Genomic DNA, 27,075 nt, shown 5'->3' on the forward strand with positions numbered 1-27,075 from the left:
TTTATCTTCCATTGTCTTCCATTTTCATTTGTTTGAAGATAATTTAAATTTTTCCTTTTAATTTCTTCAATGACTGGTTGTTCAGAAGCATGTTGTTTAATTTCCGTGTATTTCATAATTTTCCAAAATAACTCTTGTTATTGATTCCTTTTTTGGTTCTATACCATTGTGATCAATAAAATTTGATCACAATAAAAATTTATCAATAAAAATTGATATAATTTTAATTTTCATAAATCTACTAAACCTTGTTTTGTTGCCTCACATATAGGCTATCCAGGAGAATGTCCCGTGTACACTTGAGAAGAAAGTGTTTCCTGTTACTGTTGAATATAATGTTCCATACATGTCGGTTAGGTCCATTTGGTCTAAGATGTAGTTTAAGTCCCACGTTTCCTTATTGATTTTCTGTCTGAATGAACTGTCCATTGCTGGAAATGAAGCAATGGATTTCTCTAGTATTATTATATTACAGTCTATCTCTCCCCTCAGATATTTAACATTAGTTTTGTGTATTTACACACTGTAACATTTTTATTTTTATATTGTTATAACCTCTACTAAGTTCACCCATTTAACACCATATAATGACCTTTTTATCTTTGTATTCAGTTTTTGACTTAAAGCCTGTCTTATCTAAGTATAGCTACTTACTTTGGTTTTCATTTGCATGTACATCTTTTATCATTTATTTACTTTCAGCCTCTATGTGTCCTTACAAGTGAAATGAATCTCTTACAAGAAGCATATATTTGGGTCTTGTTTATTTAATGTATTCAGCTACTCTATATTTTTGATTGGCTAAATTAATTAATTTACATTCAAGGTAATTATTTATAGGTGAGGACTTACTGCTGTCTTCCTTTTCATTGTTTTCTGGTTATTTTGTAGATCTTTGTTTCTTTCTTCCACTCTCGATGCCTTCCATTGTGATGAAGTACTTTTTTCTCCAGTGATATGCTTTTATTCCTACTTTTTTTATCTTTGGTATATCTATTATATATTTTTGCTTTGTGGTTATTGTAAAACTTAAACATATATTTTATAGTTATAAGAGGCCACATTAAGATAATAACAACTTAGGTCAGGTGCAGTGGCTCACACCTGTAATCCCAGCAATTTGGGAGTTCGAGGTGGGTGGATCACCTGAGATCAGGAGTTCAAGACCAACCTGGGCAACATGGCAAAACCTCATCTCTGTTAAAAATACAAAAATTAGCAGGTCATGTTGGCACACACCTGTAATTCCAGCCACTCAGAAGGGTAAGGTAGGAGAATCACTTGAACCTGGCAGGTGAAGGTTGCAGTGAGCCGAAATTGTGCCACTGCACTCCAGCCTATGCAACAGAGTGAGACTCTTTCTCAAAAAAAAAAAAAAAAAAAAAAAAAAAAAGGATAATAACTACTTAACTTTGAGAGCATTAAGAAACTCTACATTTTCATTTCACTCCATCTTGACATGTATTTTGATGTTTTAATTTGCATATTTTAATGGTGTATATTTCTTAACTAATTATTGTAATGATAATTATTTTTAATTTTTTTCTTTTAACTTTCATACTAAATATGTAAGTGGTGTATATACCACTATTACATTGTTAGATTATTCTGAATTTGTACATACTTTTGCAATACTCACTTTTATCAGTTAGTTTTACACTTTCATGTTTCATGTTACTGGTTGGAAGAACTCCATTTATCCATTTTTATGAGACAAGTCTAGTGATGACATAATCCCTCAGCTTTTGTTTGTCTGGGAAAGTCTAACTTTCCTTCATTTCTAAAACACAGATTTGCTGGGCACAATATTCTTAGATAGTTTTTTCCTTCAATAGCTAAGTAATTCATCCCACTCTCTCCTGGCCTATAAGTGCTCTGCTGAGAAATATGTTGCTAGTTTTATTGTCCCTCCTTTATATGTTATTTGATGCTTTTTTATTGCTGCTTTCAGGATTTTTTCTTTGTCTTTAATTTTTGACAGTTAGAGATCCTTAACCTTCCTGTACCTGGATATTTATATCTTTCCTCAAATTTTGAAAGTGTCTGGTATTACATTTAAAACTAAGCTTTCTTCTCCCTATTTTCTCTTCTTCTATACTTTTATGATTTAAATATGTGCTGTCTTGATGCTGTTCAATAAATTCCATAAAGATGTTTTCTTCTTTTTTTATTATTTCTCCCCTGACTGTATATTTTTGAATATCCTTTCTTTGAGTTCACAGATTTTCTTTGTCATGACGAATTCTGCTGTTGATGTTCTCTAATGCATTGTTAATTTCATTCGTCATATTTTTCAGCTCTAGAATTTGATTTATCCTATATATTATTGATTATTTGTTAAATTTATTGTTTTGGATCATTTATTGTCTTCCTGATTTTATTTACTCATTTTCTATGTTTTCTTAAAGTTCACTGAGCTTCCTTAAAACAGTTATTTGGAATTCTTTCTCAAGGAGTTTTTATATCTCCATTTTCTTAGGTCAGCTAGTGGGAGATTTTGTTCTTTTGGTGATGTTCTATATCCTTGGTTTTTCATGGTTCTTGTTGCCTTACATTGATTTGGATGCATTAGAAGTAGTTTTTTCTTCCAGGTTCTTTGTCTGGGAAACCCTCCTCAGTCAGTCTGTCCAGAGATTCTGAACAGACCACCTGGCATGATTCAAGAGTTGGCTTATTGCTGGAATCTAAAGTCAAGTTGTCCTAATGCCTAAGTCAGGAGGTAGGTAAGCCTAGAACCTATGGCTTTCCTTAACCCGGGATCCACAAGGGCTGCCCTGGCACTGGGGCGGGCCATGAGCCTGAGTCTTCAAGGGCTGGCCACCCAATAGGATGGGTTTGGCATTTGGTTCCATTGGGATGAAAATGGAGCCTTAACTCCACAGAAACAGGTCTGAGTCCATGAGGACTGGCTTGGAACTTGGGTCTACAGGGGTGTTCTTGGGTTCTCAGTGTCCTAAATGTCCACAGTGTGTGCCTTGGCACTGGAGTATACTATGGTGGGCCTTGGCCCTGGGTCCGCTGGAGTCCAGGGCATGAGGACTTGCCTGTAACCTTTATCTGCTGGTGCTGGTGTATAGGTACTACCCTAGAGGCTTGGTCTGTGAGAACTTGACTGGGTCCTAGGTCCTTGGTGAATAGCCTGGAACCTGGTTAAACAATGGAAGTCTTGGGGCCTGTGTCCATGGTTACCTGTTTGATGTTTGAGGCCAGAAGTGCCAACTTGGCATTAGGGCAGACTTGAAGTCTAGGACCACAAGAACTGCCTTATCTGTGAGTGGACCTAGATTATATCCATAGGAACTTGCCTGGAGGCTGAGTTTTCAGGTGATGACCTAATGACTAGGGCTGCAGAGATCAGTGTGGCATTGGGTTTGGTCCAGCACATGAGAACACTAGGGTCTGCCTGGCACTGAGGCTGATCCAGAGCCTGAGACTACAGGGCTCAGCCTGGTGCTAAGAAAGGCCCAGAAAAAGTTTGCAAGGATAGCCTGGATGCTGCAACTATGGGAACTTGCTTAGTGCCAGGGTGGACTTGGAGGCTCTGTTGGGCCAGCCTAGAATCTGATGCCACAGACAGTGGCATGGCAATGGTTGGGCCTGGATCCTGTATCTGCAGGGGCTTGCCTGAGAGTTGGGTTTGTAGGTGCTGACCTGATAACTGGGGCTGCAGGTGTAGACTTTTAGCTGGTGAAGGCCTAAAGCCTGGGGCAATGGTCAAGCTCAGTACTGGCACATTCAGGAGTCTTGGGCCTCTGGGGTTGGCCTAGGGTATGGGCAAACCAGAGCCTGAGGCTGCTGTGGGCCAGCTTTGTGTTGGATGAGGTCCGGAGTCTGGGGCTACTGAGGTCAGCCCAGTGGTGGAGTCCCAGTGGTGGACTGAAGATCAAATCTGTTGCTCAGGCTTGGAGCCGAGGGCTACAGAATCTAACCTGGTGCTAGAGCAGATCTAGAGGCTTAGTCCACAGGTACTGTCCTGGAATCTGGGGCTCTGGGGCACTGCCCAGCATTAGTTTTTTGGGGGCACAGGGCTGGTGTTGGGATCTGAAGCAAAGTCCTATGTTCACATTCCTCTCCTCCCTCATGTGGAAAATATATCTCTCCATACTTTCTTGCTTGGAGTTGGTGGAAGAGTGGCATGGGTAATGTAATACTATCTTTCCTACATTCTTCAATGGGTATTATCTTATTTCTGCGCTATATGTGGGTGCCGTAATCTCTTATCTGATTTCCTTAGCTCTTATGAAGGTATTTTTGTGTGTGAATAGTTGTTTAAATTGATGTTTCTGCAGGAAATAAACACTAGGGATTCCTGTTTTCCATCATGTTGCTGACATTGACCCTCTTTCCTAATGTACTCATTTTCAAGACAAAAAGGGCAGTCCTAATGTTATTTATTTGTTATTTGTTGAATGTCTGCTAATGCTGGGCTCTGCTAAAAGCTCTGGAAATAAAAAAGTAAGGAAAACAGGTACACATTCTTTCCCTCAGAGAGCTCACACTTGTCAGGGAAGGTTACTTGTATATACCCAATTAAGAATACCTTCGGAAAGAGTCCATATGCTATGATGAGGCCACTATGAAGTGCATCATGTTGGAAAATAATGTTTCTCCCTTCAAGGTTCTACTTTGGTACTATTCATATTTTAGTATTAGGGGATATATTGTCCTTGGGGTGTGGGTAAACCATTAACTTCTCTATTTCACTTTGCTGTCTCCAAAATTTATTGTACTGCCGAGTTGCTGTGGTCACCAATTAAGATTTGTGACTTTATAACTTGGAGGTATATGCATACTGCTTCCCTAAAAGAAACGATTCAACCTTTACTGTTTTTACATATAAAGTGCTGAGTTAGAATGACCTGACTAGTTGCAGGAAGATTGTCCTTCTTTTTCACTTTGTGCCTTCACTCTCAGTGACACAGTACAAAACTGTGCTCATAGTTCAATCTAGAATGGCTTTACCAGAGAGAGGGTGAACATTTTGGATTGCATGTATAAGAACAGTTGTGCTCCTTTTTCATCTCACTCAAATGTATCTCTTACTTTCTGCTGTGGGATGGAGGTATTTAATACGTGCTTTACAATCTCAATCAGTGCCTGTTTCAATATTAGCCACAATCAAAGAGAGGGGTCATGGAATATGTCAGCCTAACTAGGAATGATTTTGTCTACATACATGTTTTTAAATGTATGATCAGTAACAATACATATGACTCCTTTCTCTTAAGACGCACATACAATAATGAAGTCTTTTTTTTATTCTGCTAATATTTTCTAGAACACAGCCTTGATTCCTTAACTGCACTTAACATCAACTTGAAAGTCTGGCTCAAATGTTTGTAATTGTGCTATCACTCTCAAACTTAAATTCGGCCATGCTATGTTTCTTTTAATAACTTAGAGGAGGATAGAGTTAGAGAGAAAGCAACAGAACACACAAATATATCAAAATGTTAACAATAATTTTATTCAAGTGAATATCGTATGTCTTTTATTATAGTTTTGTAACTTTTCTATAGTTATTAACATTTTTAAAATTGAAGCATAATTTTAATTTTTTTCTGAAAAATAAATTGTAATGAGAAGTAAAGCAAAGAGATGGGGAAATACAGAATAAAAGAGACTAAGAAGCATAGAAGATGGTAATGTATGGGCCTTAATGGAATTTTGGTTTGAACAACCTATTTTTAAACATTAGAGATTGGAGCTATTTGCCCACACTGACTGGGATATTTGATGACAATACAAAATGATCGTGGTTTCTCTACTGTTTTTGTTTCTTTGTTTCGATCTGATATTGCTTTTGTGATTATGCTTTTTAAAAGTCATTCTAATTTAGAGATATATACTGAAATATTTACAGAAAAAGTGATATAAAGTTGGGAATGCATTTAAAAATTATTTCGGCAAGATGAAAGGGTATGAGATGGGATAGGATACAATAAATCAAGATTGACCTTGAGTTCATAGTTACTGAAGCTGACTAGTGGATACACAGGGATGATTATACTCCTCTCTCTTTTTTACATGCTTAAAAGTTTAGAAATAATTAAATACTATGAACAAGACTATTTGAGTTTAAATATGGAGTGAACTTTTGCTCATTATATCCTGGAGCTACTTAACTTTCCTGTGCTTCATTATTTCCATCTGTAAAGTGAGGAAATGAAAAGAATCAGGATTAAATGAGTTAATATACCCAAATTATTCATCAGTGACTGACCCTAAATAAGCACTAACTAAATATTAGCTATAGTTACTTTTGAATTACTGTTTTTATTTTTAAATCTAGGCTGAAGCTAATATTTTTGAAGAATGCAATTTGACCAAGAAATCTGTTCCACTGAAAACCTTCCCACCTTTGTAGATGGAGTAAACAGAAACCAATTATTGCTTCTCTGGAGGAATATCAGTCTTATTAAAAAAAAAAAAACTTACAACATAATAAGAACTAATCAAATATTTATAGACAGGAAGTAGCTTTATTGTAGTTATAATGAATGGGGAAAATAAACTATTTACCATGAAATTTCTGTTAGTTTAAGATTGTCCAGAAAGCTAATTCAGCTTTAATCCCCAAATTATTTCCATTTCCTATATTGATTAGAATGTTATCTCTGCCTCAAATGCTTTAGCCATGAAATCATATTACTTAATTTTTGTTTCCTTTAAATTGACTAATCCATAAAGTATTATTTTGAAGATTTTATTGAAAATTCAGTAAGCAATCTGGATCTATATTACTTACTTTTACCCTTTTAAACTAAGTGTTTTTAACATATTAGAAGAATCAATTAGTGTAAGTAGGAATAATTGACAAATTTGCTGAGAAATGGTTCATTATTTACTGAAATTGATGGAATTATGCATAAACCATTAAGTTATTTTGTGATTTATCACTGTCTGAGTTCATTTGTGTTGTTCTAAAAGAATACCTGAGGCTGGGTAATTTATACAGAAAATAGATTTATTTGACTCATGGTTCTGCAGGCTGTACATGAAGTATGGTTGTCATCTGCATCTGATGTGGGCCTCAGGCTGCTTCCACTCATGATGGAAGGGGAAGGGGAGCCGGTGGGTGCAGAGATCACATGATACAAGAGGAAGCAAGAGAGAACTACAGGAAGACGCTAGGATCTTTTTAACAACCAGCTCTCAAGAAAATTAATATAGTAAGAACTTACTCACCTCAATCCTCCATGGAGGGTTTTAATCTATTGATGAAGGATCTGCCCTTATCACCCAAACACCTCCCATTAGGCCCCAACTCCAGCATTGAAAATCACATTTTAACATGACGTTTGGAAGGGGAAATTATCCAAACTATAAGAGTCACCTTTGTTGTGCAGTTGATACAACTAATAAAACGTAACAATAGATTATTGTCTTTAAAATGAGAAAGTAACCTATGTAATATGGCAAATGTATGCATTGATTACTACAAAGTATGCATCCCAAATCATGGTGAACTTTATTATATGTGATGTGTGCACGAATATATGGTGCAATAATATAAGTAAAGTATTAGTCATGTATTAAATTATTGGTGAACCACTTTTCAGTATTGTAGAAACAATTTAAACAAATTGCTTTAATTTCATACTATGAGTCCTTTCTAGTTTGTGTGTTTAAGGAGGATAAATGCCATTGCCATATAGAGGACTACAACATTTTATTTATAAATATCAGTGCTAAAAGTGTGTTTTATAGTAGTACATAAGAGACTTGACTATATAGTTATGATGATTTTTTTTTTTTTTTGAGGTAGAGTCTTGCTTTGTCGCCCAGGCTAGAGTGCAGTGGCATGATCTCAGCTCACTGCAACCTCCGCCTCCCAGGTTCAAGCAATTCTCCTGCCTCAGCCTCCGAGTAGCTGGGATTACAGATGTCTACCACCACGATTGGCTAATTTTTGTATTTTTAGTAGAGACAGGGTTTTACCATGTTGGTCAGGCTGGTCTTGAACTCTTGACCTTAAGTGGTCCACCTGCCTAGGCTTCCCAAAGTGCTGGAACTGCAGGCATGAGCCACGGCACCAGGTCCAGTTATTTTGAATTTTTAAGGAGTTGTATATAAGATAATCTGGAAGTTAGAAATATATTTTACAGTGAGGTCTAAAGTTTAGGTATTCTTCATATCATGAATAATGTTTACACATGGACACATTGTCCAATTTTCACTTCTTCAGTGAAAGAATTGGACAGTGTTTCCACGTGTAAACTTTATTCATGCCTGGCAACATTGAATTGAACACTGCATCTGTTGACGGGTTCAGGTTGCTTCTGCTTATGGCAGAAGGGGAAGGGGAACCAGCAGGTTCAGGGATCACATGTGGCAAGAGGGAGCAAGAAAGAGCTTCAAGGAGGTACTAGGCTCTTTTGCCATTATTTGTGAAATTTAGTTCATTGACATTTAAGTAAGCATGAAATAGCAAGTAATTTATCTTAAATGTAACTTAAAACACACGGACAAACATTTGGCCATTTTATGCATTGTAAACAAAAGCTAATGATAACGGGCTATATGTTCATCTTCTCAGAGGTTTGGTTTTATCACTGTCTTTATTTACTGTGAATATGATTAAAACAATCTGCTTTTGCAGTTTAATCCCTTCAGTTTAGGTAAATAACTGAAATAACCGGCAGAAAAGTGTTTTATTTTCCAATAAATAGAGATTATTTTAATGTTCATTCTAAATTGATACGGGTCAGGATAAAAACAATTAGCCAAGTTAAATGCCTAGTTGGAATGAATAATAAGTCACTAGATAAATAATTAAGGAAACAAACAAAATACAAAACTTGTATATTTGTGCACAAATACAGACCTTTTCAAACAGAACACATTTTACATGTTCAGAATAGAAAAATTTTCTGTTAGCTGAGTCATTGCCAGGAATCCACAGTTGAATCAAGACAGGTACGTGATTTTCAGTTTTTGGTTTTTTTTTTTTTTTGAGATGGAGTCTCGCTCTGTCGCCCAGGCTGGAGTGCAGTGGCCAGATCTCAGCTCACTGCAAGCTCCGCCTCCCGGGTTTATGCCATTCTCCTTTTCAGTTTTTATGCTAACCTAGCATAGGAACTTGTTCAATCAAGGACTTCTGTTTACTTCTATCATTTGCATTTCTCCTCCACATTTGTGCTATTTTTCTGTTACTTATCTTGGCTTCTTCTGTTAGCCTTTTAATTTTTAAGTCATAATTTATTCTAACTTGGTTTTCTAGTATTTGCTTTATTTTCCTCTTTGCTATATTCTGTTTCTAACTCTCATTATTGTACTATAGTCGACAACTGTTAGAACAAAGTAAACACAGGAGAGAGCTAATTGTATCCTTCCTTGAAATTTTATTTTTCAGGACTATGCTGAGAAGGAAAATACCATAGCAAAAGCTCTGGAAGATCTGAAGGCAAATTTTTACTGTGAACTGTGTGACAAGCAGTACTATAAGCACCAGGAGTTTGACAATCACATTAACTCATATGACCATGCTCACAAGCAGGTAAGAAAGAGATGGGCAAAAATTCTGCCATTTCTGGACTTGTGTAATATTTTTAATTGTGTAGACTCTATGAATATGATATGATATTCTTATTTTATTTAATTCACTGTACAGTTTTGAAATATATCATTCTGGGATGATAATTTGCTGACTTACAGCAAAGTCCTTTTTTTTTTCTTTTAAAAAAAAGGCACCAATAGCAAAGTCTGAAATAAATAACATAAAGAAATACTATTCAATTGCCTTTTTATGAGTAAAAGTGTTTTGAAAACAATATTCTACAAGTGATGATCCTCTTATTGTCCTCAAATGTATTGTTTTAAACATTTAAATAATTTATGCATTATTTTATATATTATTGCATGTTATTTATAAATATAATATATAAATATGTTTATCAAAGTTAAATAAAATTTAACATAGTTTATCATAGAAAGCGTTTTGGATTTAAACTACCATGAAAACGTGTGAAAAAAAGAGTCAGTGTGCTACAAATGGTCCTAAGTTATTGATTGGGTACTTAATATATCTATGGTTTTGTTCATTTTAATGTTTTCATTTTATTGCCAATTGTAAATCCCAGATTAATTATTACTATCAATTATAAATCCAAGATTTTGCAACACTCTATGTAAATGAGTTTAAAATAGTAGTAATGTTATAAATGTAATTAATACAAATTCCACTTTCTAATATGCCTTATATTTACCAATACAACTTCATTCATTGTTTAGCTAACTCGATACAATACAAAGTATTAGCATTAATTTATAAACATTTTCTATTTTAACTATCACCCTCAAATACCATGCCGAGTATTCATTTTGGCATGAATTTAAAGATACATTTTTAAGCAGTTGAACCTGCCCTAACTTTCTGTTATATCAGAGTTATTTATTATAAGAAAGAAAAAGTAGGGAAAGTGATCATGTTAAACAATAATGAACCAATTGTGTGTACTTTCTTTCGCTGTCAATCTGCAATCATTCATATCAACTACACTGTGCTTGGAGAGGATGGTGTAGGCAAGATTTACCCTTCAATTACATACCTCACCAATGCATACTTAGCTTAGTGATCTGTCCTTGCCTTTCTTTCCCCTGGTAGTAGATCTGTTTTATGCAGATAAATGTTAAATGCAAATCATTATCTTAAGCTATATATGCATTAATAGTTACGTTATTATTATAAAAACATAGGAAATAGCCTTATATAACAGGAAATACAGTATTTTAAGGATAACTATACATCTTGATATTCTGGGATGGTCTCACTTTCTACCACTGTCCTGATTTAATTATGAAAGTCCTTATTTGGATAATAAATAATATGGTCATAATATGTATGTTTGTGGAAAAGCAGCAATGTTTTTAGATACTTTTTGAAAGATGGAAGTCTAAAGGCAAGGGCCTAGTTAATGTAATTTTTCATGCTAGTATAATGTAAAGTTAAGAGCTATATGTCACATAGAGTTTGGATATTTTTGCCCTTGGAATCTCATGTGGAAATTTGATCCCTGATACTGGAGGTAAGACCTAAAGGGAGGCGCGGATCTCTGGGCTGATCCTTTATGAATGGCTTGGTGCCATTCTCATGGCAATGAGTGAGTTGTTACTCTTACTTCCCAGGAGAACTGTTTGTTAAAAAGAGCCTGGTACCTGCTCCCTCTCTTTCTTGTGTCCTCTCTGGCCATGTGATCTTCCCATACTGGCTCCCCTTCCCTTTCTATCACAAGTGGAAGCAGGCTGAAGTCCTCACCAGAAGCAGATGCTGCCCTCACGTTTCCTGTGTAGCCTGCGGAACTGTGAGCCAAATCAGCCTCTTTTCTTTATAAATTACTGAGCTTCGGATATTTCTTTATAGCAACACAAATGTACAGAGACAGTGTCCATCATAAATCAGCAATAGGTACTTAATTCTCAATTTCAAACTTTCTAAGTGATTCTTTCATATAACAAGATAATTAAAATAGTTCTCAGTACAAGTATGACACTCTGAATTGAGTGACATACTGTTAATCATTGACATAAAAGAAAGAAGGAAAGAAAGAAAGAAAGAAAGAAAGAAAGAAAGAAAGAAAGAAAGAAAGAAAGAAAGAAAGAAAGAAAGAAAGAAAATAAAGGAAAGCTGAGAATCAGGAAAAGAGAAAAAAAAATTCCTCTAGATTTCTTCATCTGCCCTTAAAGTAAAGTCGTAGTTGTGTCTGTCCTCTCACCTGGCAGCCTATGGGCAATTCAGAGTTATTTTCCCTGTAAGAGATTTGTCACACTGATGCTATGAAGAGATAGAAAAGGGAATGATTGCCTTATTGCTGCTGCCCCTCAAACATCTTGATTTTTGCTTTAGTGGTTTCAATGTAACTGAAATACCTCCCAACAGGCACTGAAGTGACCTTCACTTCAGCAAGTCAAGATTCAGTGCTTTGCAGCATGCTGTTTTGTTCTGTCCCAGAGGAAGTCAAGGTCAGGCCAGGTTGTTGGAATGTTTTGTTTCTGCAAGGACTTCTATTGCTATAGAAATGAAACAGATTTAGTCCCAAATGTGAGCATTTCATAATAATTTAAACTGCTGTTTAGTGGTCTGACACTTGAAGGAGTTACTTCTTGATATTTGGTAATAGAAATATTCATTTGTGGGGAAAAATGTACTAAAACTTAATTTAAAAGTAGGAGATACTGGTAAGGTAATGCACAATACAATCACTTCAAATATCTTCCCTGGGATTTTTTGGTGTGCGTGTGGTGTGTACTTCAATCTAATTGAATGTCTGATGGTTTTTATTTTACCATTTAGAGCATTGTTCTCTTAGGACAAATTAAAGACATATAGTTTGCTCCTAAAGCCCTCAAACCCAAAAATATTTTTGCCCCAAGAAATGTACACAGGCACACCCATTTACATATATGTAGCTAATTATAAAAGTGTCCTGTTTTGACATTTTTCATTTAAAGCCATAATTGGGATTGAAAGAAATTGTATATTTTGTCTTGAGTATGTACCAGACTCTGGATAATCAGTTCTAGCATCTGAAATAATGCCATTTTTGTGCACCTTCCCCATGTCAACTTTATGGTTCTTCTTTCCCTTCCTTCTGCCATCTCCTCTCAGGTGGATGGCTGTCTATTGACTCAGCCCCTGTTGAGGGTAGGGAGCAAAAACTAAAACTGTAAGCAAAGATTTCTGTGCTGTTACCTAAATATAATTATTCCTCACCCCCCCAAAAAAAGAATACAAGAGATAAATGCATCTAATTTTACATATTTCATTTTATAAATTCAACTAAGAACTGTAATCCAATAAAAGTCCTGCCATGCTTGGTTTTTATCACTGAAACTTTTATATGTATTTTAAAAAAACTATAAGAAAGCCAATTAGAGTCAAAGTGATGCATATTTATTTTTATTTTAATAATCATTTATTAACTCTTGGGAGTATATTCTTCTTATAGTTTACATGATGATTTGGTGGTATCAGTGAAACTGTACAGCTTTATTTTACTATTTTATTTTTAATGTACTTTATTAATGACTATCCTTTAACAAACACATTTTCTCAGAATAAATCTGTTTGGTGAAATAGTTTGTGAATTTATCGTACGCTTTATCCTGTATAGATTTACTTATACTTTATTTTATTTTAAAGAAATTGAGATACCTTCTGGAATTATTCTTAGTAAGTTCAAAATTTTAAGAAGAAAATTCATCCGGGAAAAAATATGCAAAACCTAATATTACCATCATGTGGAGATTTGAGAACAGTACATCCCAAGAATCAAAATTTTTATTTCCTACTAATCCTATCAAGAACCAAACCATAAATTATCTGCTGAAAGGATTATCTCATAATATATTTAAAATTATCCTGGCACCTATAGAAACTAAGATGTTACAATTTTTGCTCTCTATGGTAGGAGATAGATATGGTAAATAGCAAGAAAACTTTAATTCTAGTTGAATATGAGAATAACCAGAGAAGTTTTTAAAAATAGCATTCCCAGAGTCTGGTATAGGTCCATGCTACCTTCTTTCTTTGAAACTTTCCAGAAAATTATAGTACAAGGCCAAGGTTAGAAAAGAGAGTCAAAATGCCGAGGATCATGAGGTTACTGTCACTTGCCCTTTGATGATGTTTCATCCTTCTATGATGTAGAAGAATAGTGAAGTACCTCTCTTCTCGTTCCAGAATACTTGTTGAAAAAATAATATGAAGAAAATAAAGAGAGAAACAAAGAGAATGGGGAGAAGCAGTTAAGCAAGTGTATTGTGTTCTCCTCTCTCAGGCATTGACCCATAGAGGGGGAGATGCATTACAAACACACAAAGAAAGTAGGGACTCTGGACAGAAAGTGTCTTTTGGGCAACTTGTTCCACACCAATTTGTACCTCAGCCAATATCAATCTCAATTTGGCAGCAGAATGTGTTATGCAACAGGCTTTGTTGGTTGGCCTTCCCAGATTGCTGTGTTTAAATTTTCCATTAATGTTGCCAAGAGTTTCTTTTTCACTCTCTTGAGAGGACTCATAAGATAACCGATTTGAGACCTGGTGATCCTGCTATAGATTACAAAGTAATGCAGGTAGTTTATGTGAGCCAAAGAGTGGGATTGAGGGCACAACTAGACTCAGAGATGTCTATTTTGCCAGTAAGAACTACCACAAAGCTGAGTTTGAGTCACCTGAAGAAGATTACTGAGTCTTCAATCAAAGCTTTAAAAACATACAATGGGCTATACCAGATTTTGACTTCAATAATGGAGATAGCAATATGATATGTGATTAGAGGAATCAGGTATTTTATATAAAAAGTGTAAGGATTTTGGTTGTCAAAAGGACTTATAAGCCATCTCCTGGCCCTTGGCATGCCCCCAAACTAAGAATATTTGGAAGAAGAAGGGGTCACAAATAAGAAATTGAAGATACTTGGCAGTTATCTCAAAAAACTTGTCAGTAAATTATGTATCTAAAATATGTTGGAATACTATTCATTTTCTACAACTCAGTGGAGGATAGTTCAGGTAAACATGAAGGTAATTTATTTAAAAAATAAGAAAGCAAAAATGTATTTTCATGTTTGTGATATATAGAAATTTTTCACCCAATTTTACACATATTTTACCAATGAGCACTATTATTACTGTTGATAATAAAAATATTTATGTTTTTATTCTTTAAGCTATGGCATCACCAGGGCCTACCCAAATTTTCAGAACTTTTCAAATTATATGAGATTTGATAATGAATAAACAGTCTATGGAATGGTTCACTTATTATGCTTACCTATTATTATATTTACCTATATTTAAGAATAAGATGAACTATACTTAGAATTCATCAACTAGTGTCTTAAACATAACTCACACACAATAACCTGGATAATTTATGATAACAAATTATGTCTATACTACTACAAATAGAATAATACTTCATGGAGTACCAGAAAAAAAGAAAACAAGAAGATGGTTTGATATATTTGTGTGTCTTGTGTGTGTGAGAGAGAGAGACAGAAAGAGAAAAATAATCTACATTCTTTATTCACAAATACATACATTTGCAATCTTGATAATCTGAGGTTGAAAATACTATAAATAATTAGTACCTCCATGAGCACCTTTGACAAATGAGAGTTCTGACAGTCTTTAACTCACTTAAATTATATAAAATTGACTTCTTTATTATGGTCACACTGTAGGAAAGCAGAACATAAGGAAGTTTTCAACCTCATTTCCAATAAACGTTTCTTTCTTTTTTTATTTTAAAGCTTTTATTTTATCACTCTTGTCAAACACACATTCAGAAAGCATACCAACCATGCACCTATGGTAAGTCAATTTACAACAAAACTGAACAAGGCAATTGTGTTTACAGAAAAAGTCTTCAGCAAAAAGATATGCAATAGAGTCAACTGAAACATATTGTTCATACTTTTTAGGAATATAGGAAAGTGGAAAATAAAAGTCCTTTGCTGTTCAGCAGGGAAAAGAGTCTAAAAGACTTGAATGGAAATCCGAAATTTAGGGAATTAAGAAAATAATTATTTGGTACTGACATACATCTACATATATAGTCCTACTTAGGTTTTGTTTTGTTTTTGTTTTAAACAAAACCTCACAAACAATGAGACATCACAAAGAATACAGAACCATAGTACCAAGAAATGCCAAGACCAATATGCTACTGAAACATCTGGTGGAAATGTTACAGACAACTATTCACTAGGTATTGTAACATTCTGGTGGTTCTGAGGTGAAAGTAAACCAACAACAGAGATTACTCCTTGTAACTGGCTTTGGTTTAAGCAATTTTTCACATTTTTTTCTAACCAAACCTTCTTATAAAAAATGTAGCAATTACATGTTACTGAGGGAAAAGAGTACTAGGTTTTAATATTTGCAACCAACTACTTCAACTGACACAGATCCCATCAACTGTTAAAATTTATTGATCATAATTAGATTTTCTAAGAGTGATCAACAGATAGCAAAGATGGAGCCCTTTTGGGAAAAAATAAAATCCCTTATACCCCAGATTTGTCACTGTTAAGAAGTTATAAAGGAATGCTAAATTATTTAAGATATTTCAAAATAATTAAAAATGGAAGAGTAAGTTATGCTGGAAAAGATATGACAGCTTTACCCTCTGCAAAGTAAATGATCTACAGAGATGCAGCTTAACTTTTTTTATTACAATAAACATACCTCCATGACGTGCTGTAACTGTGCAACTAGTTCTTTTCTTTGTGCAAAATTCTTTTTACTGAATATTTCACTCATCTATGCTTTTTCAAGCTGCTATTGTTAAGACACATTTTTTTTTTTAATTTAGACTTGGGAGAAATTATAATATAGTGTAACCTAGTATCATCAATTCTTCATCTGTTGAAATTCTTTTGTGTCTTAATAATCAATTATTCCATGGACAGACAACTTTTTTTTGAGATCTCATGTTTCTTAGTTTGTTGTGTGCTGCTGTAACATATTACGTTGAGACTGAGTATTTGTTTGGATAGACATTTATTGGCTGATATGTCTGGAAGCTGGGAAGTTCAAGATTAAGGAGACAACATCTCCTGTGGGCCTTCTTGCTGTGTCATCCCATGGTGGAAGGCAGAAGGGCAAGACAGGGCAAGAGGGTGCCCAATTCACTCTTTTATAACAACATCAATGCCACTCATGAAGGCAGAAGCCCTCGTGGCCTCATCATCTCTTAAAGGTCTCCTCTTTAAATATTGTTACATGACAATTAAATTTCATTATAAGAATATGATGAATTCAGAATATGGAAAAGAATGAAGATCATCGACATTGAGAAGATAGTTGAAACCCAATCCAAGAATTCTAAGCAATTAAATGAAATGATCAAGAGATTATAGGTGAAATGTCTGTTTTAAGAAAGAATAAAAATGAACTGATAGAGCTGAAAAACTCACTTCAAGAATTTCAGAATACAATCCCAAGTATTAATAGCAGAATCGACCCAGCAGAGGAAAGAATCTCTGAGCTTGACGGCCTACTCCCTGAATTAACTCAGTCAGACAAAAATAAAGAGAAAAGAATAAATGGGAATGAATGAAACTTAAGAGAAATATGTGATTATGTGAAGAAACTAAATCTATCACTCACTGGCATCCCTGAAAGACTGGTAGAGAAAACAAGCAACTTGGAAAACATACTTCAGAATATCATTCATGAGAATTTTCCCAATCTTACTTAGATTTGAATCAACATTCAGATTACAGAAATGCAGAGAACAAGATATTACACAAGAAAACAATCTGCAAGACACATAGTCATCAATTCTCCAAGGTTAAAATGAAAGAAAAGCTATAATACTAAAGGCAGTTAGAGAAACATGGCAGTTCACTAATAATGGAAACCCCATTAGGCTAACAGCAAACTTTTCAGCAGAAACTCCAGAAGCTAGAAGAGAATAGGGGTCTATATTCAGCATTCTGAAAGAAAAAAATTACTAAGAGTTTTTTTCTTTGTTAGTCTAGGTAGCCAAGCCAAGCTTCATAAACAAAGGAGGAATAAAGTATTTTTCAGACAAGCAAATGCTAAGGAATTTCATAATGACCAAATAACCACTAGACCTGCCTTACAGGAGGTCCTGAAGGGTATGCTAAACATACAGGAAACACTATTGTTAGCCACTACAAAAGCACACTTAAGTACATAGAACAGTAACCCTGCAAAGCATCCATATAAACAAGTCTGTATATAACATCTGACAATATCATGGCAGGAACAAATCTTCACATATCAATACTACACTTGAACGTAAATAGGCTAAATGCCCCAATTAAAAGGCACAACATTGTAAGTTGGATAAAAAGCAAGAGCCAATGGTATGCTGGTTTCAAGAGACCCATCTCACATGCAGTGACACCCATACACTCAAAGGAAAAGGAATGGAGAAAAATGTACCAAGCAAAGGGAAAATAGAAAAAAGTAGGGATTCCTTTCTAATTTCAGACAAAACAGACATTAAAACAACAATTATCAAAAAAGACAAAGAAGGATATTATATAATGGTATAGGGCTAATATCAACAAGATGATTACAAGAATATCTAGCTATGCTAAATATGTACACATGCAACACAGGAGCACCCAGATTCATAAAGCAAGTTCCTAAAGACTTATAAAGAAAGAGACTTCAATAACCATAACTTAATACTGGAAGAATTCAATACCCCATTGATAATTTAGACAGATCATTGAGGTACAAAACTAACAAAGATATTCAGGACTTGAACTGAACATTTCACCAAATTGACCCAATAGATATCTATACAGCATGCTACCCCAAACAACGTTATATACATTCTTCTCATTTTCACATGGCACATACGATCATATAAAACAATGCTCAGCAAATTAAAAAAATAATAATAATATGAACCACACTCTTACAAAATAGTGAAATAAAAGTAGATGTCAATTCTAAGAAACTTGCTCAAAACCATATACTTATGTGGAAATTAAACAACCTGCTCCTGATTGACTTTGGGTAAATAATGAAATTAAGGCAGAAATCAAGAAATTCTTTGAAACTAATGAGAAGTTGCAGTATACCAGAATCTCTGGGACAGAGATAAGGCAGTGTTAAGAAGGAAGTTTATAACACTAAATGCCCACATTAAAAAACTAGAGAGATCTCAAATTAACAACCTAATGTCACAGCTAAAGGAACTAGGGGAATAAGAGCAAACCAACCAGGAAGCTAGCAGAAGAAAAGAAATAGCTGAAATCAGAGCTGAGTTGAAAGAAACTGAGACATAAAAAGCCACATAAAAGATCAACAAATCCACAATTTTGTTTTTGGAAAGAATAAATAAGATAGATCACTAGCCAGACCAACAAAGAGAAACAGAAATAAGATCTGAAATAACACAACCAGGAATAGAAAAAAGGATGTTACTACTGATCCCACAGAAATACAAAAAGATCTTCAGAGGCTATTATAAACATCTGTGTCCACACAAGCCAAAAGAAATGGGTAGATGCCTAAACACATACAACCATCCAAGATTGAACCAGGACAAAATTGAATCCCTGACCCGATCGATAATGAATTCTGAAATTCAATAAATAATAAAAAGGGTACCAACCAGAAAAAACCCAGATCAGACATATTCAAAGCCACATTCTATGAGGCATATAAAGAAAGAACTGGTACCACTCCTACTGAAATTATTACAAAAGAATTATCAGGAGAGATTCCTCCATAACTCTTCTATGAGGCCAGCATCATCCTGATATCAAAACCTGGCAGAGACACCACAAAAAAAAGAAAATGTCAAGCCAATATCCTTGATGAAATAGATGGAAAAATCCTCATCTATGCAAAATCCTTTTGAATAGATGTAAAAATACTAGCACCAAATCCAACAGCACATCAAAGAGTGAATCCACCACAATGAATTAGGCTTTTTCTCTGGGATGCAAGGCTGGTTCAACATACTGTAAGTCAATAAATGTGATTCACCACATAAATAAAACCAAAACTAAAAAAACACATAATCATCTCAACAGACGAAGAAAAGACATTTGATAAAATTCAACACCCCTTCATGTTAAAAACCCTCAACAAACCAGGGATCAAAGGAACATATTTCAAAATAATGAGGGCTGTATCACAAATCCACAGTGAACATCATACCAAATGGGCAAATGCTGGAAACATTTCCATTGACATCAGGAAGAAGACAAGGATGCATTCATTCACCACTCCTATTTAACATAGTACTGCAGATATTTTAGTAACCAGAGCATTCAGGCCAGAGAAAGAAACAAAAGGCAGCCAGATAGCAAAAAAGAAAGTCAAACTATCCTTGTATGCAGCCAATATGATGTCATACCTAGAAAACTCCATAGTCTCTGCCCCAAAGCTCCTAGATCTGATAAACAACTTCAGCAAAGTTTCAGGATACAAACTCAATGTACAAAAATCAATAGCATTTCTATACATCAACATATAAGCTGAGAGCCAAATCATGAATACAACCCAGTTCACAATAACTACAAAAGGAAAAAAATACCTAGGAATATAGGTAACCAGGGAGGTGGAAGATCTTACAATGAGAATTACACAACACTGCTCAAAGAAGTCAAAGATGACACAAACAAATGGAAAAATATTTCATTCTCATGGGTAGGAAGAATCAATGTTGTTAAAATTGCCATACTTTCCAAAGCAACTTACAGATTTAGTGCAATTCCTACCAAACTACCAAAGATAGTCTTCACAGAATTAGAAAAAAAAACTACTTTAAAATTCATATGGAGCCAAACAAGAGCCCAAAGAGCCAAGGCAATCCTAATTTAAAAAATCAAAGTTGGAGGCATCACATTATCCTTTTTTAAACTATACTGTAAAACTATGGCAACCAGAACACCATGGTACTGATACAAAAACAGAACCATGGACCAGAATAGAGAACCCAGAAATAATACTGCAGACATACAATCAACCTTCTTTATGCCACATATAAAAATTAACTAAAGATGTATTAAAGACTTAAAAGTATAGCCTAAAGCTATGAAAACCCTGGAAGATAACCAAGGAAATAAAGACCATTCTGTACATAGGCCCTGGCAATGTTTTCATGATAAAGACCCCCAAACAAGTGTAACTAAACCAAAAATTGACAAATGGGATCTAATTAAACTAAACAGATTTGCATGGCAAAATAAACTGTCAACAAAGAAGCAGACAACCTGCAGAATAGAAGAAAAGTACTTGCCAACTATATATCTGAAAACAGTATAATATCCAGAATCTGTAAGGAAGTTAAGCAAATTTACAAGAACAAAAACAAAAAACCACATTAAAAAGTAGGCAAAAGACATGAACAGACATTTTTCAAAAGAAGATATATACATGGCCACCAAGCATATAAAAAATGAACATCACTAATCATTAGAGAAATGCAAATCAAAACCACGATTTCACACTAGTCAGATACCATTTCACACTAGTCAGAAAGACTAAAAATCAAAAAATGACAGGCTCTAGCAAGGTTGCTGAAAAAAGGGAACACTTATACACTGCTGGTGTGAATGTAAATTAGTTCAACCACCGTGGAAAACAATTTGGTGATTTCTCAAAGAACTCAAAGCAGAATTAACCTTTGACTCAACACTTTCACTATTGGGTATATACTCAAAGGAATGTAAATCTTCTATTATAAAGGACACACGTGCATATGTTCATCGCAGCACTATTTGCAATAGCCAAGACAGGAAATCAAGCTAAATGCTCATCAAAAGTAGACTGGATTAAAAAAATATGGTACATATACACCATGGAATACTACACAACCACATAAAAGGATGAGATCATAGCCTTTGCAACAACATAGAGCTGGAGGCCATGTATTAGTCCATTTTCACTCTGCTGATAAAGACATATCTGAGACTGGGAAGAAAAAGAGGTTTCTTTGGACTTACAGTTCTGTATGGCTGGGTAGGTCTCAGAATCATGGCTGGAGGTGAAAGGCACTACTTACATGGCAGGGGCAAGAGAAAATGAGGAGCAAGCAAAAGCAGAAAACCCCAGTAAACCCATCAGATCACGTGAGACTTACACAGTTTCACAAGAACAGCACAGGAAAGACTGGGCCCCACGGTTTAATTACCTCCCCAAGGATCCCTCCCACAACATGCCTGAATTCTGAGAGATACAATTTAAGTTGAGATTTGGGTGGGACACAGTCAAACCATATCATTCCAACCCTGGCCTCTCCAAATCTCATATCCTCACATTTCAAAACTAATCATGCCTTTCCAACAGTCTCCCAAAGTCTCAATTCATTTTATCATTATCCCCCAGAAGTCCACAGTCCAAAGTCTCATCTGAGACAAGGCAAGTGCCTTCCACCTATGGGCCTGTAAAACCAAAAGCAAGCTAGTTTCTTCCTAGATACAATGGGGGTACAGATATTGGGTAAATACAGCCATTCCAAATGGGAGAAATTGACCAAAACAAAGGAGTTACAAGGCCCGTGCAAGTGTGAAATCCAGCTGGGCAGTAAAATCTTAAAGCTCCAAAATGATCTCCTTTGACTCCAGGTCTCACATCTAGGTCACGCTGATGCAAAAGGTCAATTCCCTTAGTCTTGTGGAGCTCAGCCCCTGTGACTTTGTAGGGTATAGCCTCCCTCCCAGCTGCTTTCACAGGCTAGCATTGAGTGTCTGTGGCTTTTCCAGTCACACAGTGCAAGTTGTCAGGGGATCTGCCATTCTGGGATCTGGAGGATGGTGGCCTACCTCTCACAGCTCCATTAGGCAGTGCCCCAATAGGGACTCTGTGTGGGGGCTCCAATCCCACATTTCCCTTCTGCACTGCCCTAGCAGAGGTTCTCCATGACGGCCCTGCCACTGCAGCAAAATTTTGCCTGGGCATCCAGGCATTTCCAAACATCTTCTGAAATCTAGGCGGAGGTGCCCAAACCTCAATTCTTGACTTCTGTGCACCTGCAGACTCAACACCATGTGAAAGCTGCCAAGGCTTGGGCTTGCACCCTCTAAAGCCACAGCCCAAGCTGTATGTTGGCCCCTTTCAGCTGTGGCTGGAGCAGCTGGGACACAGGTCCCCAAGTCCCTAGGCTTCACACAGCTTGGGAACCCAGGGCCTAGCCCACAAAACAACTTTTTCCTCTTAGGCCTCCAGGCCTGTGATGAGAAGGGCTGCCTGAGAGTCTCTGACATGGCCTGGAGACATTTTCCAAATGGTTTTGGGGATTAACATCAGGCTTTTTGCTACTTACGCAAATTTCCGCAGAAAGCTCGAATTTCCCCCCAGAAAATGAGATTTTCCTTCCTATCACATACTCAGGCTGCAAATTTTCCAAACTTATATTCTCTGCTTCCCTTATAAGATTGAATGCCTTTAACAGCATCCAAATCACCTCTTAAATGCTTTGCTGCTTACAAATTTCTTTTGCCAGATACTCTAAATCATCTCTCTCAAGTTGAAAGTCCCATAAATCTCTAGGGCAGGGGCAAAATGCCATCAGTCTCTTTGCTAAAACATAACAAGAGTCACCTCTGCTCCAGTTCACAAGGGGTTCCTCATCTCCATCTGAGATTACCTCAGGTTAGACCTTATTGTACGCACCACTATCGGCATTTTAGGCCAAGTCATTCAACAAGGTTCTAGGAAGTTCCAAACTTTCCCACATGTTCTTGTCTTCTTCTGAGCACTCTAAACTTTTCCAACTGCCTGTTACCCAATTCCAAAGTTGCTTCAACATTTTCGGGTATCTTTTCAACAAAACCACTGTTGGTACCAACTTACTGTATTAGTCTGTTTTCACACTTCTGATAAAGACATAATCGATATTGAGGAAAGAAAAGAGGTTTACTTGGACTTACAGTTCCAAATGGCTGGTGAGGTCTCAGAATCATGGTTGGAGGTGAAAGATACTTTTTACATGGTGGTAGCAAGAGAAAATGAGGAGAAAGCAAAAGTGGAAACCCCTGATAAACCCATCAGATCTTGTGAGACTTATTCACTATCACAAGAACAGCACAGGAAAGACCAGCCCCCATGATTCAATTATCTCCCCCTTGGTCCCTCCCACAATACATGAGAATTCTGGGAGATACAATTCAAGTTGAGATTTGGGTGGGAACACAGCCAAACTATATCAGGCCACTAAAGTGAATTAAGACAGGAACAGAAAACCAAATACCACATGAAGTCACTTATAAGTGGGAGCTAAACACTGATTATATATGGACACAAGGAAGGAAAAAACAGACACCAGGGACTACTTGAGAGTGGAGGGTGGGAGTAGGGTAAGGGTTGAAGAACTACCTATTGGTACTATGCTTATTACCTGGGTTACAAGACAATCTCCATAAGAAACCTCTTCTACATGCAATTTACCTATATTACAAACCTGCACATGTACCCTTGAATCTAAAATAAAAATTAAAAAAAAATTTTAAAGAAAATTTAGAAAATTTTACTATGTAAAAATAATTCTGCATAGAATTTACTTTGGGATATATTTAAATATGATTATTTAATGATGATAATAAGCACATGAAAGTAATTATAAAATTTTATATGAGAAGTAAAACAGAATTTCAAGTGAAGTTATCCATGAATTTTTCGTAATTTTCAAATTCTACCACTCATTTCCATTCTCTTCCTAGGTTTTGAAAATCAAATGTGTAAGAGATGTAACATATGTGTGACTATTGAAAAGCACATGCAGAAACCATTTTCAGGATATGGTATGCTGTGCCCTTGGCTCCACTAAAGCATCCATCTTGTTATTTAGATCCCTTGCTCAATTTGGTTCTCTGATCTCTCTGTTGGTATGTATTCTAAGCATAGACAGCTCATCCCAAAGTGATGAATACAAACTTTGAAGAATTTTACTTGAATCTATACTGCAATGCTATAAAGTGTAAACATTACTATGTCAGAATCATGGAGTTCAGAACTACTCCTAAGCTCTAAATGCTGCCTAGAAAAAGAGAACAGAGTTTCAGGCACTGGAAACTCAGGAATTTTGTTGTTTTTGTTGTTGTTTCTTTGTTTTACTTATTGGAGGCATATGGAAAGAAGAAAAAATGGTAGAAAAGTTAGAACATGAGAGGGGAAGAGAATACCTATCCTCCGCTTTTCTTAGTAAATCAAACTGCTCTTACACACTGATTTTGTTCAAAGACTAAATTTTAAAGCTATTTACATTTCATGAATTGCTATTTCTTTTCACTTTTTATAAAAAGTGTTTCTGTGTATGTGTGCATAAGTTTGTGATCTGAAAAAAAAACCTGTTTATTTTACCCTAAACACAAAACTATTTTTCTGTTCTCTGTGTGTGTGCATATTTTAGATAGATATTATTTTGCACACCACATTATTCACTCCAACATTGTCAACAGCATGTATATTAGTTTTTGAAAAATTTGTTTAATAATCATGTTAATGGATTCACAATTTCTTTTTATGTATTTTTTTTTCTTTTTATTTAAACATTTCCTATTGTTTGATTTGAGTTTCTTTCGGCATTTAAATTTTGCGGTACTGATATTTTCTTCAGACTTAATTTTTTAACTTTGTTTTAAGACCCTAAAAATGAATATGAAATAGAGAAAATATGTTAATTTTTCTTTGTTTTATAAAATGTACGATGATCTAATTGAGACCTGATGTACTAATTTTCTAGAAAGCAATTTTCAAAATGGTCACGCACGTCAGACCTTCTATAAGCAATTTTATTTTTACTATTGTCAAAATAAATATTTTTAAGTGCCATGAATCATTTGATGGAAAATTTAATTGCTAGTATAAAAATAACACTTGCCTGCATGTTCTGTACATGTATCCCAGAACTTAAAGTAAAATAAAAAATAATAATAATATTTGAAATAATTTTATATTAAAGCTATAGTATATTAAAAATATATATGTTAACAGGCATATTTTTAAAGTACAGATATAGATATATATTACTGAGTATTAAAGCTGCCTACACACATACACACACACATTTGTGTGTATGCGTTTTGATAGGAAAATCATTGTCACTGCTACTTAATGTTGCTTCTTATTCAATGGCATGCCTCACTAAATACATAGTACCCAAACATACACCAGAAAGGCACATAAAATACAGTAAATTCAAAAATCTATTGAAACATATATCTTAATACAAAAATCACTTTCTTCATATGGTTTTTACTAAGTAGGAAACTCAAACATGAAATGATACAATTATTCCCCCGTTTTCACACCTGCTCAAATTTTTTCTAAGTGTTTTTGTAACAATTTGGAAAACTTTGCCCATTTACTTAGTCTAGGATAACTGCTTGTATTTTTGTAAAACAAGCAGATATTAATGTGGAGAGGTTGATACCACTTCAGTGATATTCTTTGGGGTAACCAAAGATAATGGTCAGATCATTAGCATGATCAGTTCCAATCAAGAAAGTATGATTCATGTCACAAAAATCTGCTAACAAAATCCTCCACACAATGTTAAAAAAAACTTCTTTTCATAGCTGACTGGTAATTTTTAAAAATATAAATGTGTTGCCTTATTCAACAAAAATATTTGCTAAAAGCTTTTATGATTTCGTTGACAAGAAGAAATGCTAGATGTTAACCCCCAACTTTATTTTCACCACAGACATTGCTGTGGGCTGCAGAAGCTCATTTGCCCTGGAGTCCTTAAGGAAAGCTATCAGCAATGTTGCAGTCCAAATGTAATTCACATAGTAGGTTCAAGTAAGAGGACAAAAGTGAAGTGAGTTCAGTTTCTGCTTCTTAGAAGCAAATGCTTCTTGGAACTGAATGGCACTAAAGAATATAAGAGAAGCAAAGAGTAAATGAAAGCACATAGAGGCTTTAGATCTCATTAACCCTGGATATATAGCAAGAAGCCATTTTTGCTCATATATATTCTAAATATTTATTTTCTATTTTGTAACTGTAATTCTCCAAGATACTTCACTCTATTTACTAAATAATGGTTAATAGTAACCATATTTAAATATAACAGTCCTTGAGAATAAATTGTTTCCTTCCAAAATTAATTATTCCTTAAAATTCACTTCAGTTTAAAAAATTGATGTTTTATATAGAATCCTTTAAATATTTTATTATATCTGACTTATATTCTATAATAACTGATTCATTATATATTACATATAACATATAGATTATTTACACTGTAGTATATGTGCCTAATATATATTACATATTATACATCTGTGTTAGTCATGTATTATACACATTATATGTTGCACACAAACACAGATACCTACACTTAATCAAGGAGGTTTTACACCATGGATACCACCATTGTGAGAACAAAAGATAAAACAGTAAGCAATATAAGTACAATCTTGGTTTAGTTCCTCCATTTCCCACAATTAGATGTTGTGTTAAAAATTCAAATTAATATAAGCCAGAAACCTTGTTTCTGCAGGCTTTGGAAATTTACCTTTCTTTAATGCCAAGCTGACGTTCTCCATAGGTCCCACTATTCTTGTCAGCAGGAAGTTTATTTTTCCTGTTCCCTGAACAAAGTATTGCAATGATTTCTAAAATATGG

At 35.0% G+C, this 27,075-nt stretch overlaps 1 protein-coding gene across 1 annotated transcript in view; it reads left to right on the top strand.

Annotated features, from left to right (window-relative positions):
• Nucleotides 1-27,075, top strand: part of ZNF804A (zinc finger protein 804A) — a 343,164-nt gene that overhangs the window by 256,755 nt on the left and 59,334 nt on the right. Inside the window, exon 2 of the mRNA XM_007965570.3 lies at nucleotides 9,356-9,499. Coding sequence (XP_007963761.1) covers nucleotides 9,356-9,499 — 144 coding nt within the window. The remainder of the gene's footprint in view (nucleotides 1-9,355; nucleotides 9,500-27,075) is intronic.

This window comes from Chlorocebus sabaeus, chromosome 10, assembly GCF_047675955.1.
Source record: "Chlorocebus sabaeus isolate Y175 chromosome 10, mChlSab1.0.hap1, whole genome shotgun sequence".
Classification (NCBI taxonomy): Eukaryota; Metazoa; Chordata; class Mammalia; order Primates; family Cercopithecidae; genus Chlorocebus; species Chlorocebus sabaeus.